This window comes from Microtus oregoni, unplaced genomic scaffold, assembly GCF_018167655.1.
Source record: "Microtus oregoni isolate MIOR12 unplaced genomic scaffold, Mior012 000015F_ref0000493, whole genome shotgun sequence".
Lineage (NCBI taxonomy): Eukaryota > Metazoa > Chordata > Mammalia > Rodentia > Cricetidae > Microtus > Microtus oregoni.
The window spans coordinates 37,234,331-37,248,898 of record NW_024543074.1 but is presented as its reverse complement, the minus strand read 5'-3'; the positions used below and the strand labels follow the sequence as shown (position 1 = coordinate 37,248,898).

General features: G+C 54.5%; 1 protein-coding gene across 3 annotated transcripts in view; it reads left to right on the top strand.

Annotated features, from left to right (window-relative positions):
• Kcnj12 (potassium inwardly rectifying channel subfamily J member 12) overlaps positions 1-12,630 on the top strand; it is a 47,529-nt gene extending 34,899 nt beyond the window's left edge. For all 3 annotated transcript variants that reach the window (XM_041665386.1, XM_041665387.1, XM_041665388.1), the window contains exon 2: positions 8,619-12,630. In XM_041665386.1, coding sequence (XP_041521320.1) covers positions 8,675-9,961 — 1,287 coding nt within the window. In that variant the 5' untranslated portion in view covers positions 8,619-8,674 and the 3' untranslated portion in view covers positions 9,962-12,630. The remainder of the gene's footprint in view (positions 1-8,618) is intronic.
• The last annotated feature ends 1,938 nt before the right edge of the window (positions 12,631-14,568 follow it).

The following is a 14,568-nucleotide window of genomic DNA, read 5'->3' as shown; positions in this document are numbered from 1 at the left end:
GCTGTTGTTGGCCATCTCAGGATGGATGGTCCCTGTGACGGTGCACTTCTCCTAGGCCTAGTGAGGCTCCCCTAGAAACTCCTGAATTCTCCACCACGGGCCAGAGCCTTCCTAGGCTCCCAGGGCTCTGGTGTGTCTCTAATCTAGCTGCCTTTCTTCATCCCTTGCTGGTAAAGCATCCAATGAAGTCAGAGGTTCACTCTGTCTTCTTCAAGTTCCTAGTTCTGAGCTGGCATTGAACAGGCCCTGTGGAGAAGTAGCAGGAACACGAGAGAGGCGCAGAGATCTACATCTACTTCCCTGGACACAGCAAGCTGGATCAGAACCCAGGGACCCATGAAACCCAAATACTGGCCGGGTGCTCCTTACCCCAGGATGGGGCCTTGCAACTGTTGCGGTCCTGGCAGAGGATACTCAGAGGTCCCTGTTCTTTGCTACTCTCAGGGGCCTGGAGCCAAGGACACTCTGTCCCCCAACTCCCAAAGGATGTTCTCAAGATAAAAATATCATAGAAACATTCTCTGGCATCTGGTGCCCGTTGTCTACCCTGATGGGGCCACAGCCTCTAGTCCTGGCCTCAACTTCAGGCTCCCAGGGTGCTGTCCACTCTTCCTGGCCATCTAGGACAGCATGTCACTGGGGTTAGTGTGTCTCCTCATCCCCAACTCCCTCAGTCACCTCTGGCTGAACACTGAGACTCAGGTGCCCTGGTTATGGGGAGCAAGGGGACTGAATGTACCCTGAGGAGATGCTGGATGCCTCCCAAAAAGTGTCCAGACACGCACGTGGAGCCTCTTTTCTGTCCTCAGCTGTCCGGGTGGGGTGTCACATCCTGAACCAACACTCTTGAACACAGCCGAGGACCCTGATTTGCCGTGTGGCCGCCGCTGCACGCCAGGAGAGCTAGGATTCTGCTCATCCCGTGGCACCTGCTGAGGTGTGTGGAGTCGGAAGCCAGGGAAGGGGCCCTCAAAAACTGGTATCATTGCTGACATGCTATCTTCTACTCTTTGCTGGGCCAGGCTCCATCCCCTGAGCTGTGGCTGGCTCTCACTTCCTGGCGCCGTGCTCAGTTTCATGGGGATATTGGCTAGAGCCTTGCGTGTCACCTGAGCCTCAGGAAGTGCCTGTCTCCTCCAGAACTTGGCCTTCCAGCCTTAGCATGAGAAGAGGCCTGGGCCAGCGGAGCCGTTCCCTCACTGGCTGGCGACTGGGGCCCAAGCCTCAGATCTAGAGAGGCTTTGCCCTGTACTCTCAGCCTTCTCATCTGGGATGATGTCTGCTCCTGTGAAGATGCTCTTGCTGAGCCGAGGGGGCAGCTTATTGGTAAACTGTTGTAGCTGCTGCAGGATAGGGTAAGGAAGGGGCCCTGGACCATATATCTATAAGTCCGAGGCCACCACCCGGGCTCTGTGACCTTGGGTGAGTCACTTCTCTGTAATAAGCCCGTTTCCTCATAAAAAAGAGGAACGATTGTTGGAGTTTTTGGACCGGAGCTGTGGGTCTGGGGGAAGCCCCAGTGAGGAGTCAGATTGAGAGAGCCTGGCCGTAGCCAGGTGGCCAACAGGAAGTGGGATGAACAAATTATTCGCAACTCTCAGCCCTCACTCTTCTCTGGAACCTTCTGTAGCTTCTCTGCACAGAGTTCTGACCTGGATGACTGACCTCTTAGTCTCAGGCTCCTGCTGTGCCCAGTGGGAGGAGCCATCCGTCAAGTCTGGGTTGGAATGAATAGTGCACATAGGTCCAAGCCCAGTCTGGACTCATCCACAATTCACGGGCAGGATGTCCCTGCCGTGGACGTTCCCAGTTGTGTGACATTTGGCCCTGCCTCCCGATTCCTGGTTAGAGTAAATGGGCTGAGGGGCAAACATGGGCACAGGTGGCATTAAAGATGACAATGAGGGATGAAGAGGCTTACAGAAAGGGGAAGTAACTCCCCGAGGGCCACACAACTTGTAAGAGGAAGAGCCCCGCTTTGAAAACAACTCTGCATCTCCGAACCTGCCATTGTCACTTGCCCCAGAGGCTTAGAATGTGGGGGTGACTCACTGACCATTTCTTTAATCCCAACCAGAAAAGCCAGTGTGACAGAACTGACTTGGGCGTCCCCATGACCTCTGCCTGAAAGGTGGGGAAGGTGACAACATCTTAAGGTCCTGGCCTCCAGGGAGCCCTTCCCATCATCCTCTCTCCAAATCTCTTTGACAGATGGGTCAGGAGGTAGGGGCCCCTTTGACAGATGGAAAACTGATTCTGTACCCTGTCGGGTGTGTGTGCAAGCAGGCACGTTCCTGTCTGCACCTTTGAAATGCTACTGCCCCCCTGTCCTCTGTTTACTCACCTACACACCATCCATGGGAATATTGCCTGTCACACTATCCGCTGTCTGGGGGTGGCACTGGGGAAACCTGGCAGGAGTAACTAGAACACAGGCATAGCATCCTAAGCTTCTTCATGACCCTGGAGACATTGCTGCTTCTCTGAAGAGGGAAGGGTAGTCATTCCAGACCTGTGGCCCCATGAGGATTCTGCAAGACGATGTGTGTGAGGTGTCTACTCTGTGCCTGGAGAGCACCATGACACTTGCCGTCATCAGTGGTGACTGTCTTGTTCTGGGTCCAATAACTGGAGGCCCCGCCCCTCTCCGCTGGCTTTGAGTGCTGCTTGGGTATTTCTAAAGACAGTGGCTGCCACTTGGCATTGGACTTAGAGACAACTCCAAGCTGGTGGGGGTGAGGTCCTGATGTGTTCTTGTGTAGCTCATCATCCAGCAACGGATGCTCACTGGTGCCTCCGCTCCCCCGCATTGGTCCCTTCCACCCACTTAGTCGGCCGTTGCTATCCATCCAGTAGCTCCTGACACCCCGTCTATCAGACACGCATCCTCTCACCCCTACCTCCCACTCTCACCTGATTCTGCTCCGCACCCCGCCGACTTTCCCCACCTCGCCCCATCCACACACCCATCCGTCCATTCATCTGACCACCAAAACACCCACCTATCAGTCATCCGCCCTGAAGTGCTAGTTGCCCATCCCATCCATTCATTACTCATTTCCTTCACCCATTCACCTGCTCTACCATCCACCCGCCCACCAAACCACCCATGATCTGGTCGCTCCTGCCCAGACACCCACACATCTGTCAGCCCGGACTAGCCATCCATCTGCTTGACCACCCGCCTGTGCTTGTATCTGTCTCCTCAGTCACAGCACTGCCACCTCCTTGCCCGTCCCGCCAGTCTTCGGGAACGCTTCTCAGCTCCTGTGTCAAGGCCCACACCAGCCCGCTGGGCCTCCAAGGCTGATCCAAGGTGGGGCTAGGACAAGAACCGCTTTCAAACAGTGTAGAAGCAGCTTCTGGCCCTGATGGGTAGAAACTAGGACAAGAGAATCCAGAGGTCTCTGGGCATGGTTGTCTTTAATCCCAGCACTCAGGAGGCAGAGGCAGGCAGATCTCTGGGTTCAAGGCCAGCCTGGTTTACAAAGCAAGTTCTAGGATGGCTAGGGCTATTACACAGAGAAACCCTGTTTTGAAACACACACACACACACACACACACACACACACACACACACGGAGAGAGAGAGAGAGAAAGAGAGAGAGCGAGAGAGAGAGAGAGAGAGAGAGAGAGAGAACACTAGAGGTCTTTATAGAGTGGGTAGGAGAGGAGAGAGCACGGAGGACATCTTGGAGAAGAGGGGTTGTACTGTCTACTGAGATCATCCTGGAGAAGGGGATATTGGAACTCAAGGAGGCTTTGCAGATGTGAGACACTAGAGGCCCCATGAGCAGAGCCAAGGGACAAAGCTACCAGTGTAGGGAGTTTCATGTGAGACAAGCTGAGGAAATTCAGAGAGACAAGGCAGAGGAGGAACAGGTAAGGAGTGATAAAGACATGTTATTGATAGGGTTACTGCTTGGGGGGTGGGGTGCAGATGATTGGAGCTAGAACAAGCTGGGGATCTAACCAGTTGGGGGATCCTAGCTGAGGACCCAGCCAAGGTGACACGTGGAACATAGACTTCAGAGCCGTCTCATGCCAGGGGCAGGGAGTGGATGGAGCTCCTGGTGGTTTTGGTTCTCAGCCTGCCCTGCCCATGGGCAGAGTGTGATTTAATGGCCAGGGAGCTTTCAGGCAGAAATGTTGATGTAGCTGCTAGAATCAGGGCAGAGATTGCAAAGCGGTGAGGCCTGGGGGTGGGGGCCAGCACTGACCTACCCACCCCAACATGGAGTGGCCATTGTTTCCCTAGCATAGGGAAACGTAAGCTTGGAGCAGAAGTTCAGTGTGTTCACCGATCCTGAACGTTTGCCGGGGAAGAGGGCAAAGGTTGTCTGAGAATTTGACCAGGGAGTCTGGATTGGAAGAGTGGCCTGGGAATCATCGTCCCAGATTTAGAGAAAGAAATGTCAGCCTTCTCAACTTTCCATCCCCTGAACAGCCTTACTTAATTTAACTCTCAGCAAGGAGACCAGCTTCCTTTCTGGTCTTGTATCCCCTAGCTCTGGCCGGGCGATCTCTCTGCCACAGGTTTGCTCTCTGGGCAGGGCCTGGCTTATGCGAGAACTTTGTGCCTTATGCCTGCCTGGTCTCCCATTTCTTTTGTGGCTGAGGCAGGGAGCTCTCGTGGAACCTCTCATGCTAAGACTTCTGGGTAGTGACTGCATTGGCTGCTCCTGGCTACAGTGGGGACAAGGCTCTGTGCTTGATGATTGAAGTCTGCTCCAGGCACAGGTGAAAGGAACAGGCTCAGGCGGGTCACACGCTTGCCTTCCCTGCACAGATGACCTCCAAGGAGTCTTTTGATGCGGGAGCTCCAAGAGTCCCCTGTCCCTTAAAAGTCTGCTGTTGACTGCCAACTTGGGGACAGTTCATAGTGCGTGTTTTATTACCAGATGGGTAAGAAATGGGGTCTGGAGGACTGGTAGTGGAACGTGATGCGCCCCCCGCCCCCAGCCTGCTCTTGGAGGCCGGAGTGATGGATGTTTTCATCCCAGCTCTCCAGAACAGAAACTCCTCTCCTTAGAGACTGTGTGTCCCTTGACGAGTGACTCAATCTCTCTGAGCTTTAGTTTCCTCCCTGGAAAAGGGATTAGTTGTTATGGTCATTACAGGGATTACCTGGGTGAGCATGTCAGAGTTTCAGGAGAGTGTCTGGAAGGTAGCAGCAGTTGATAACTTTTGACACCTTTGCTCCTCATCCTGGAGGAGCCCAAGGGAGAGGCCTCACCTGGTGCTCCTTTTCCAGGGCCACTATCCAGGCGACATCTGGGACTATGTCCCTAGCCTTGTCCCAGTTCCTCCCGGATGTTAGCGAAACCTGAGGTGTCCAGAGCTTTGGAGACTGACATGGGATGTCCTGCTCCATCCGGAGGTACCTCCCAGTGACTCCCAGGCCCCACCCTAGGCTAGGTGGCAGCTCTTTTCACTCAGAGCTCCAGTCCTGGCCCTCCCTGGCCAGTGCTCCAAGCTTACTGGATGCCGAGAGGCTGTGCCTGCAGATGCCAGGGCAAGAATCTGGCCCAGGACAGGTCATTTCTTCCTGCGGGTTCTGTGGCCTCTCCTACCCACTGTGCCTGGTCTCATTTTGAGCGCTGTCCAATTTCGACTCTCCTTGTCTTCTGGTTCAGGTACTGTATTCCACTGAGCCTCCTCGTTCCCTCCTGGCAGTGTTCAGAACTGCCACTGGCCAGCTTAGGCCTTGCTAACGTGGTCCTCAGTGTTGGCTTGAGCATTGTTTTCTCCTTTGGCTTCCGTTTCCCCACCTCTAAAGTGGGGTGCTGGCCTCTTTTCTTGCTTAGACCTCTTCAAGTGAAACAAATCTCATTGATTTTCTTTCCCGGTCTCATGACATGCCCATTGAGCAAGAGCCTGCCAGCTTGCATGACCCCAGCGGAGGCTCTGCCTCATATTTCTTAGAGATCTTTAGTACATTCTTGTTGTCTAAGCCTTGGTGTGGGGGTCTCCTCTTGACCTTTGGCCTTCTGTGGCACTAATTCCTGCTTCTGGGTCCTCCTTTTGCGTCTGTCCTCACCATCCCCCACATGAGGGTCTTCCACGTCCTAGGGCTCTGTCTGCTTCTATTGCTCGCGTACATTCTCTGGGTGTTTGGGGACAAGGGACTTTGCTCATCATCGGTTTCTGGCTCAAGGTACAGAACAGGCATACACTTGATGAAGTTGATTTTCTCTGTGGTTTGGGTGGAATATCAGCAGAAGTGGGAGTTTCCAGGTCTGTGATGCTGCCTAGATGATTCCAGAAGTGGCTGCCACACTCTCAGCTCCATGGGGCTGGCCAGATGGAAGGCTGCCTTCCTGGATCAGGCTTCTGGATGGAGCTCCCCAGTCTTTGATGCCTGTGATTCTGTTCCCTGCAGGTCAGCTGCTGCTCATAGTGGGAGCCAGAGCCGCCATGACCCGCTGGACATCCCTCAAGGCCTCTAGGTCACACAAGCCTAGCTCCTGGGATCTGGTAGCCTCCCCCCGGCGTCTGAGTACCCCAACCTTGACCACCTTACCCTGGAAGGCTCAGAAATCTGGGGCTGAGCTGTCTTCCCAGTGTGATCCCCAGGGTCCTCAGCCCCGCCAACCCTCTGCCTCCTGGCCCAGACAGAAACAGCATCCACCATTACAGCCACAAGCCTCAGCTACACAGACCCATGGTGAGGTGGTCAACTGACGTAGCCGTAGGGGAGGATGTCAGAATGAGGACCGATGGTCCTGTAGAGCCTAAGGTCACATGGCAGGAAACTGTGTTAGACATGAGGTTTGGATCTCAGCTCTCCTGCTTACTGCCCATATATCTTGGTTGGGAGTTCCTTTCCTCTTTGAACCCCCTATGACTGTTACAGGAAGACTCGAGGGTTTTGGATGTGTTTCTCCCCATCTTAGTAGGCTTTCTGTGGTTCTTAGGCTTCATGGCCCTGTCTGTGTCTGCCAGGCTTCAGGGACTCAGCAGCACTGTGGCTTACGGCACAGACTTGGGGAGTGCTTCCCAATCTGGCTGGTCTAATGGTCTCCACCCATACCACAGTGTTGGTAGCAGAGTCTTCAGGCTGTGTCCCTCTGAGCCTCTGATGTAGATGTGGCCAGGGATTGTGTTGTCCAGATAGGGCTGAATTCTAGCATTGCTATCTGTGCCTACAGGCACAATGGGGGAGTGTCTTCCTGTTCTCAGCCCTCTTGTCTGAAAAAAATGGGCAGATCTACTACCTTCAAGAGTCCAAGGGCAGGAAGCTCTGATAGCATCTAGCCTGCCCTAGGTGCCCAGCTACCATGGGATCTTCTTCTAGGATCTCTTTGTCTTCCTAGTGACATCAGGTGATTGAGGGCTCCAAGGCTTTGTTGGGCTCTTGTCCAGCTCATCAATGTTCTGCTACACCAGAGGACACCCACTTTCTGCTCAGCCCAGCTGAGACAGGCTAGCGTCTCCAGGGGCAGGCAGTGCTACAATACCTGGCTTAGCCTGCCACTGGTTCTCATGAATCAATAGGGTTGTACAAAGCCTGGGTTTGTTCTGCTGGCCATGGTCCCGTTCTTCAGGCCTTCTCTGAGAAGAATGTGAGCTAGGCTGGCCTGGAGATACGGTGCTCCCTACAGGAGACCAAAAGTGGTAATGGAAGCAGGTGACAAGTGTGAGGTCTCTGGACCTGTAGTCCTCAGCAGAGGCGGGGGAGTTGCCTGTTCTGAAGTTAGGGAAACCTTAAGAGACCCAATTTGGATGTCTACTCTTATATCATATGACCCCATGATGGAAAAATCATGGGTGTAGCCTATGGGTGCTTAGTGGATGCTGTGGACTTCGTGAAGACAGGCAAAGTGAACATAGAATATCAGACACGATGAGGCCTGGCCTTGGCAGACCTGTTCTAGACCTGGGGTAAGACAGTGAGGGACATAAATGACCAGTGTGTGTGAGGGAAAGAAAGGCCAATGTCACAGCTATTATGGTTGCTGCTATTGCTGCTCTACACGAGGATCCGTGCTGGGTGGGGTGTGCAGTGTGTGGGTCAGAGCCAAGTGCATCTCTTCTGGGGCATGGGGAGGCCTGCCCTGGCAACATGGGGGCACAGTCTGATGTACAGCAGCACTGATCTGGGAGGGTGTTTGCCTGGGGGAGGGGGGGCAGGTGGGGGAATAGCATGCACACACACGTGTGCACATATGTGTGTGTGTATGTGTGTGTGGGTAGTGTGCGTGTGTGTTCAACCAGGCAACAAAGCTATGGGACTACCTTACAGGCCTTGCAGCTGTGAGTAGAGGAAGGGTGGGATCTAACTTGGTCCCTTTCAGGGACTGGGAGTAAGGGAGACAAAGTGAGGCTGGTGAGGTGGCCCCTGCCTTGGTCTAGGCTGGAGGTGACCAGGACTTAGGCTATGAGGGTGAGAGAAATATAAATATGTTTGAAAGCAGAGCCCAAGATTTCTGGCTAGAGCGGCACTGCTGGGAGCCAGGGGAGCCTGTTTTCCAAGCTGAGAAGGTGGATTTGAGGAGCAGGCTTTGAGTGGGAGGGAAGACGGGATCTGTGCTGACTAAACGGGGGCTTTGTCTGCCAGTTACCGTCATGGGCCCTGACTGCCTGCCCAGACAGACCTACTGTCCTCTCTTTTGCAGAAGTGCCCCTGCCTGCAGTCAGCCTGGGGGCAGGCCAGGGTCCACCAGACCCCGGGATGACCGCAGCCAGCCGGGCCAACCCCTACAGCATTGTCTCATCAGAGGAGGACGGACTGCACCTGGTTACCATGTCCGGCGCCAACGGTTTCGGCAATGGCAAGGTGCACACACGGCGCCGGTGCCGCAACCGCTTTGTCAAGAAGAACGGCCAGTGCAACATCGAATTCGCCAACATGGATGAGAAGTCACAGCGCTACCTGGCTGACATGTTTACCACGTGCGTGGATATCCGCTGGCGCTACATGCTGCTCATCTTCTCCCTGGCCTTCCTTGCTTCCTGGTTGCTGTTCGGCATCATCTTCTGGGTCATTGCTGTCGCCCATGGAGACCTGGAGCCAGCCGAGGGCCGTGGCCGTACACCCTGTGTGCTGCAGGTCCACGGCTTCATGGCAGCCTTTCTCTTCTCCATCGAGACACAGACCACCATTGGCTACGGGCTCCGCTGTGTGACTGAGGAGTGCCCGGTGGCTGTCTTCATGGTGGTGGCACAGTCCATTGTAGGCTGCATCATTGACTCCTTCATGATTGGTGCCATCATGGCCAAGATGGCCCGGCCCAAGAAGCGAGCGCAGACTTTGCTTTTCAGCCACAACGCTGTCGTGGCTCTGCGTGACGGCAAGCTCTGCCTGATGTGGCGCGTGGGCAACCTTCGCAAGAGCCACATCGTAGAGGCCCACGTGAGGGCTCAGCTCATCAAGCCCAGGGTCACGGAGGAGGGTGAGTACATCCCGCTAGACCAGATGGACATTGACGTGGGCTTTGATAAGGGCCTGGACCGCATCTTCCTGGTATCACCCATCACAATCTTGCATGAGATTGATGAGGCCAGCCCTCTGTTCGGCATTAGCCGTCAGGACCTCGAGACAGACGACTTTGAGATTGTCGTCATCCTAGAAGGCATGGTAGAGGCTACGGCCATGACCACGCAGGCTCGCAGTTCCTACCTGGCTAATGAGATCCTGTGGGGCCACCGCTTTGAGCCAGTGCTCTTTGAGGAGAAGAACCAGTACAAGATTGACTACTCACACTTCCACAAGACCTATGAGGTGCCCTCTACTCCCCGCTGCAGCGCCAAGGACCTGGTGGAGAACAAGTTCCTCTTGCCCAGTGCCAACTCCTTCTGCTATGAGAACGAGCTGGCCTTCCTGAGCCGAGATGAGGAGGATGAGGTGGCGACAGACCGGGATGGCCGCAGCCCTCAGCCGGAGCATGACTTTGACCGACTGCAGGCTGGCAGTGGTGCCCTTGAGCAGCGGTCCTACAGACGGGAGTCAGAGATTTGAGTGCTCTTGACTTGGGTGCAGCACCGCCCTGACCACAATAGGTCCCAGGTCCCTTGGGGACCTGGGTTTGAGCAGAGCAAGCCAAATCCTCGGGCCACAAACTCTGTAGCATCTTAGTCTTTCCATGTTTTTTCCGCAATAGCCTGGGGAAGTTGGTGAGAGAGCGGGTGACCAGAATGAATGGCCCGTGGCCTCATGTATATTTATGGGCAAGGAGGTGGTGACCTCTTGGGGTAAGGGGAACAGCAGGAGTGGAGGACTCTTCTGGAGGCCTCAGAAGCAGCTCAGGAGAGGTCCCAGCCCTGATGGAGAAAGTTGTGTGTGCACACCTCATTGGTTTTTAACTTGGATAAGACTGTTTACAAAAACAAAAAACAAAACAAAAAAAACCCCTGCGAAACACAAGAAAACACTAACAAGTGGTTGCATTTTTTAAAATCCATGGTGTGGGGACAGTTAGAATTCTACTACCAGCTGCCAGGCAAGCAGCTGGATGGAGAGACCAGAAGGTTCTCGGAGTTCTGGTGTCTCCCTCACGTGTCCTGCTTAAGGGTGAATCAGGCTTGTGACCATGTTAACGATTCTAATAAAGTGTCTCGATGTCTCTGGGGGTGGGGGCCCACTAGGATGAATCTGGCTTGATCATTTGTGTTTGCCTTTGTACCTCAGCTGGATCAGGGCTGGGTTTAGGACCCAAGGGAGGCCCCCTTCCGTGCCCCTGTTCCTCACTCCCTGTCTGCCCGAGGTTTCCACCCCTTGCGGTGAGGGCCGGTAGGAAACACCAGAGTGGGTGCTTCTTAGGAAAGGACACTCAGGAAATTAGCATGGGGTCTGGTTCCCACATTCCCAGAAAGTGGATCAGCCCCACCCCCGTAGGACTCACAGTTTGAGTTGTGCCTTAGACACTCTGGTTGTCTGGCTTCCGTCTTTTTGGTTTTATCAGACTTGTCCAATCCTTCCCTGCTGCCCCTGACTCCGCTCCTGACGCCCAGAAAGCCCCCCCCCCCCCCCACCGAGGGTGCAGGCTGCACCCCTCCTGTCTCACAGCCACCACGTCCCTACCTGCTTTTCTCCCACACTCCTGGGGCGCCATGAGGTAGCCCAGCTGGCCCCAGCCAGTCATCTGCTGCTAGAAGGCAGAGTCCAGGAAAGGAGAGGAGAGGAGCACCCCTTCCCTGTCCCCATCCTGCCCCTGCCACCATAGAAATGACCAGAGAAATGTCATAAAACAATTTCTGTGTAGCCTTTAGGGGCCTGTGATGGAGCTTTCCCTCCCCGAGGTCCCAAACCGTGAAGTCTTCCCATCATGCCCAGTTAGGGAGACCTGAGGTGGGCTTGCTCCCAGGCATCTAGCTTAAGAGTTCATGCTATGTTCTAGCCTAGGAGTCTGCCTAGGACTTGCTGCAGAGGCCTCAGCTCCTTTGTGTTCTTGGCCTGGCCTCTGCCCTCACATCTCACTGAGTTTTCTAGCTTTGGCCCTGAGGCCTGAGGGTGCATTCTGTGTGGGGGTGCTTGGCTCTCACCCACCTCTGTGCAGTTGTCAGACTGCGGGAGGGAAGAAGGGGAAATCCTGGGCCCTGGGTACCACTGTGGGAGCCTAAGCACCTTTCTGAGTAGGTGGGCCTGCATCCAGAGCAAGGTCTGGGGGCTCCTGGTCCTTCAAGGCCTGCTCCCAGCTCATCTCAGTGGCCTGAAACATTCAGCACTCTGGCCCATCCTCCTCCCAGGCCCAGGTCTGCCAGAATGGTCCAGTCCCTGGGCCCTGCTGGAGAGCAGCTCAAGCTGCCTTTCATCTCTGCCAAAGGCAGGCGGATCCTGTATTTTCAAATTCTCCTGCCCTCTTTTTTTTCCTCTTTCCCTGTATTTATTTATTGCTTGTGCTAAAGACCAAACTAGCCCCTCTTTTTAGTGCATCTAATGGGGGAGGCCACTGAGGGGAGCGTGTGCCTGTGCCAAGCAGGAAAGCTTGGCCCCTGGGGAGTGCGTGAGGAAGGAAGCTGGGTGTGCGTGCCTGCATGTACAGATGTGCTCACATGATTGCCTCCCTGTGTGTGAGTCTTGGTATACTGATATATGTTATACACAGGTGTTTATGTGCAGGTAGTTCGTGTGTGTCTGCTTTTTTTATACGGGTATGGTGGGTCTGGTGCTCACTAACCTGAACTGGTCAGGTTGGGTGCTGGCCACAGACACAATCACAGTCCGACGTGAGTCCCTGCCCTGCCCTAGTTATGCAGGCTGTACACAGTGTGCAGCAGTCTGAGGAGTCCGGTGGTAAGCTTCTGCACCAGGTCCTGATGGAGGCCATGCGTGCATCTGTGCATGTGAACATGTGTGAGTGTGTGAAGGTCCCAGGGTGCGTGTATGTGAATGTCAGTGGGGTGGGTGCTGTGTGCAGCGTGTGAGAGCTGCATAGAACGACGCAGCTGCCCTGAGCCCATGCTGGTGCTGTGCCACCTGGTCCTTGTCCAGCTGAGGGCCTGGGGGCAGAAGGACACACCACAGGGAGGCCCCTGTATGGGTGTCTGCCCTGTGTGAGGTCATAGAATGTTAAATCTATTTTAAATGGTGAAACTGGAGAATTTTCATGTTATTTTCAATACATAGCGGTATCTAAAGATGTAGGCAACGAGACTAGACCACATTAAATGCATTTTGATCTCTTTGAGTGCTACTGTGTTGAGATGTGTGTCTCATTGTCCTCTGCCTGCCTCTGCCACATGCCGGGCATTCGCACGTCCTCTGGCCCCTGCAGGCTGGACCATAGCACTCCCTGGGGCGGAAGCTCATCTTCAGGGACAGAGTAGGACATGGCAGCAACATTGCTAAGAGACAGCATGGCCTCTGCTCAGACCCCAGGTTAGGATTCCAGCCTTTGCCATGGACACTCCCCACCCCCTCCACACAGTAGTGCCTCTCTGCCTCATTCTTTGGCTCTTACTGCCCTGCCCTCCTTCCTTTCACACAGGAAGCATCTATCACTACAGGTGTGTCCTGGACCCTCCCAGAGCTCCATCAGATAGAGGTTGCCTGGCCCTGAGATGGGCAACCATGTTTCCTTTGCAGAAGGGAGAGGAGAACCGTGGACTGAAAGAAGCCCTTCCCCAGCACAAGTCAAACTGGTGACACCTGAGGCCAGGGTGAGGCTGGAGCTGAGAACGGAGTGCAGACAAATGCTCTTGGTAGGACCTGTGTCGGTTTGTTTTCTGGAGATTGATGTCATTGTGCCCAGGGCTCAGACCCTGGGATCTCCATGACCAAAGCCTGTGCAGGAGGAATCCCTTCCTTTGTCCAGCTTTCTTCTACGAGTGGACAGATCTCTAACCCTCTGCCCCAGCACAGACCCAGGGGCTCCTCATCCCGCAGATGTAGGTGGTTCCAGATGAGCAAAAAAGGAGCGCTGTGTTCTCTAGCCCCTGGTATGGTGGTCTAGGGGAGTTCCAGCAGTGTTTTCCTATAGTGGGGTCTGCAGGAGTGGGGGGGGGGCTCTTCAGCTCCTCGCTTGGTCTGGTAAGGCGCATAGCCCTGCAGCTCTTCTAGGATTCTTCCACCACGATCTAAGCCAGCTGGGGCCCAAGTGTTGTGACCTCATTTTTGCACACAAGCCTCCCCTCCAGCACTGACCAGCAGGTCTAGGCCCTGCCTGTGGCTACACTTGACAGTTGGTCCTGGTCGCTACATACCACTTGCCTTTGGTGTCCTCCGAGTTTACAGTTTCTCAGCACCCCCTCTCCTGGCTTAGGTCAGATTTCAGGCCACTCGATTGCCAGGGCACTTATGTACCTGCTGTCTCTCCATCAGTTAAGATGGTACTGCTAATGGCTAGCTTGCAGACATACTGAAAGCGTTGGGAGGTAGGAAGAACCATTGTGTAACATTAAGTTTTGTGATTTATGCTGGGGCTCTGGGCCCTGTGCTCAGTATACTTGAGAGCAGGTATGACAGCTGTGCCTGAGTGGTCACGGGACAGCTCCCTTTCCTGCCCTATCCGGGATGAAATGGATCCCCTGGGAATTTGCATTCAGACAGGTGAGACTGCTGTAGCTGGCACTTGGTCACGACGGGGGACAGAGTGCCTACTAAATTCAAATGCAGTGCCTGGAAGTCTCTGTTGACGCTAGCCATGCCCTGGCAGGCCAACCAAGAGGCATCATTTCTCTGCGTTAGAGGAAGTTTGTCAAGAGGACTAGGACTTGACCAAGATCATCGAAGGTCAGTGATTTGAGATGGGATCTAGCTAAGCCTAAGGCCCAAGCCGTCTTCTTGTTGGGTCAATCAACCCAGACACTCCACACTCGGCCTGCTGGTGGCAAGGGCAGAGGCCAGAGTGCCTGTCAGCCAACGAACAGCCTGGTGAGTAGTCTGCTCTTCTCATCCTGTCTACTGTGGTGGAGGTCCCTGCTCTCGAGGGAACTGTGCATGGTGCCTCCTCAGCACAAAGGGCCACACTAGAGCCTCTCATGTATTCCTTAACAACAAAGCCCCCAAGGACTCTCCATTCCACTGTGATACCACAGTCCCAACATGGTCGCCCCGCTTTCTACCACACTGAATGTAAACTCTCAATTGGTCCCCACTACCCCATCCTCCATGGCCCCTACTTCCTG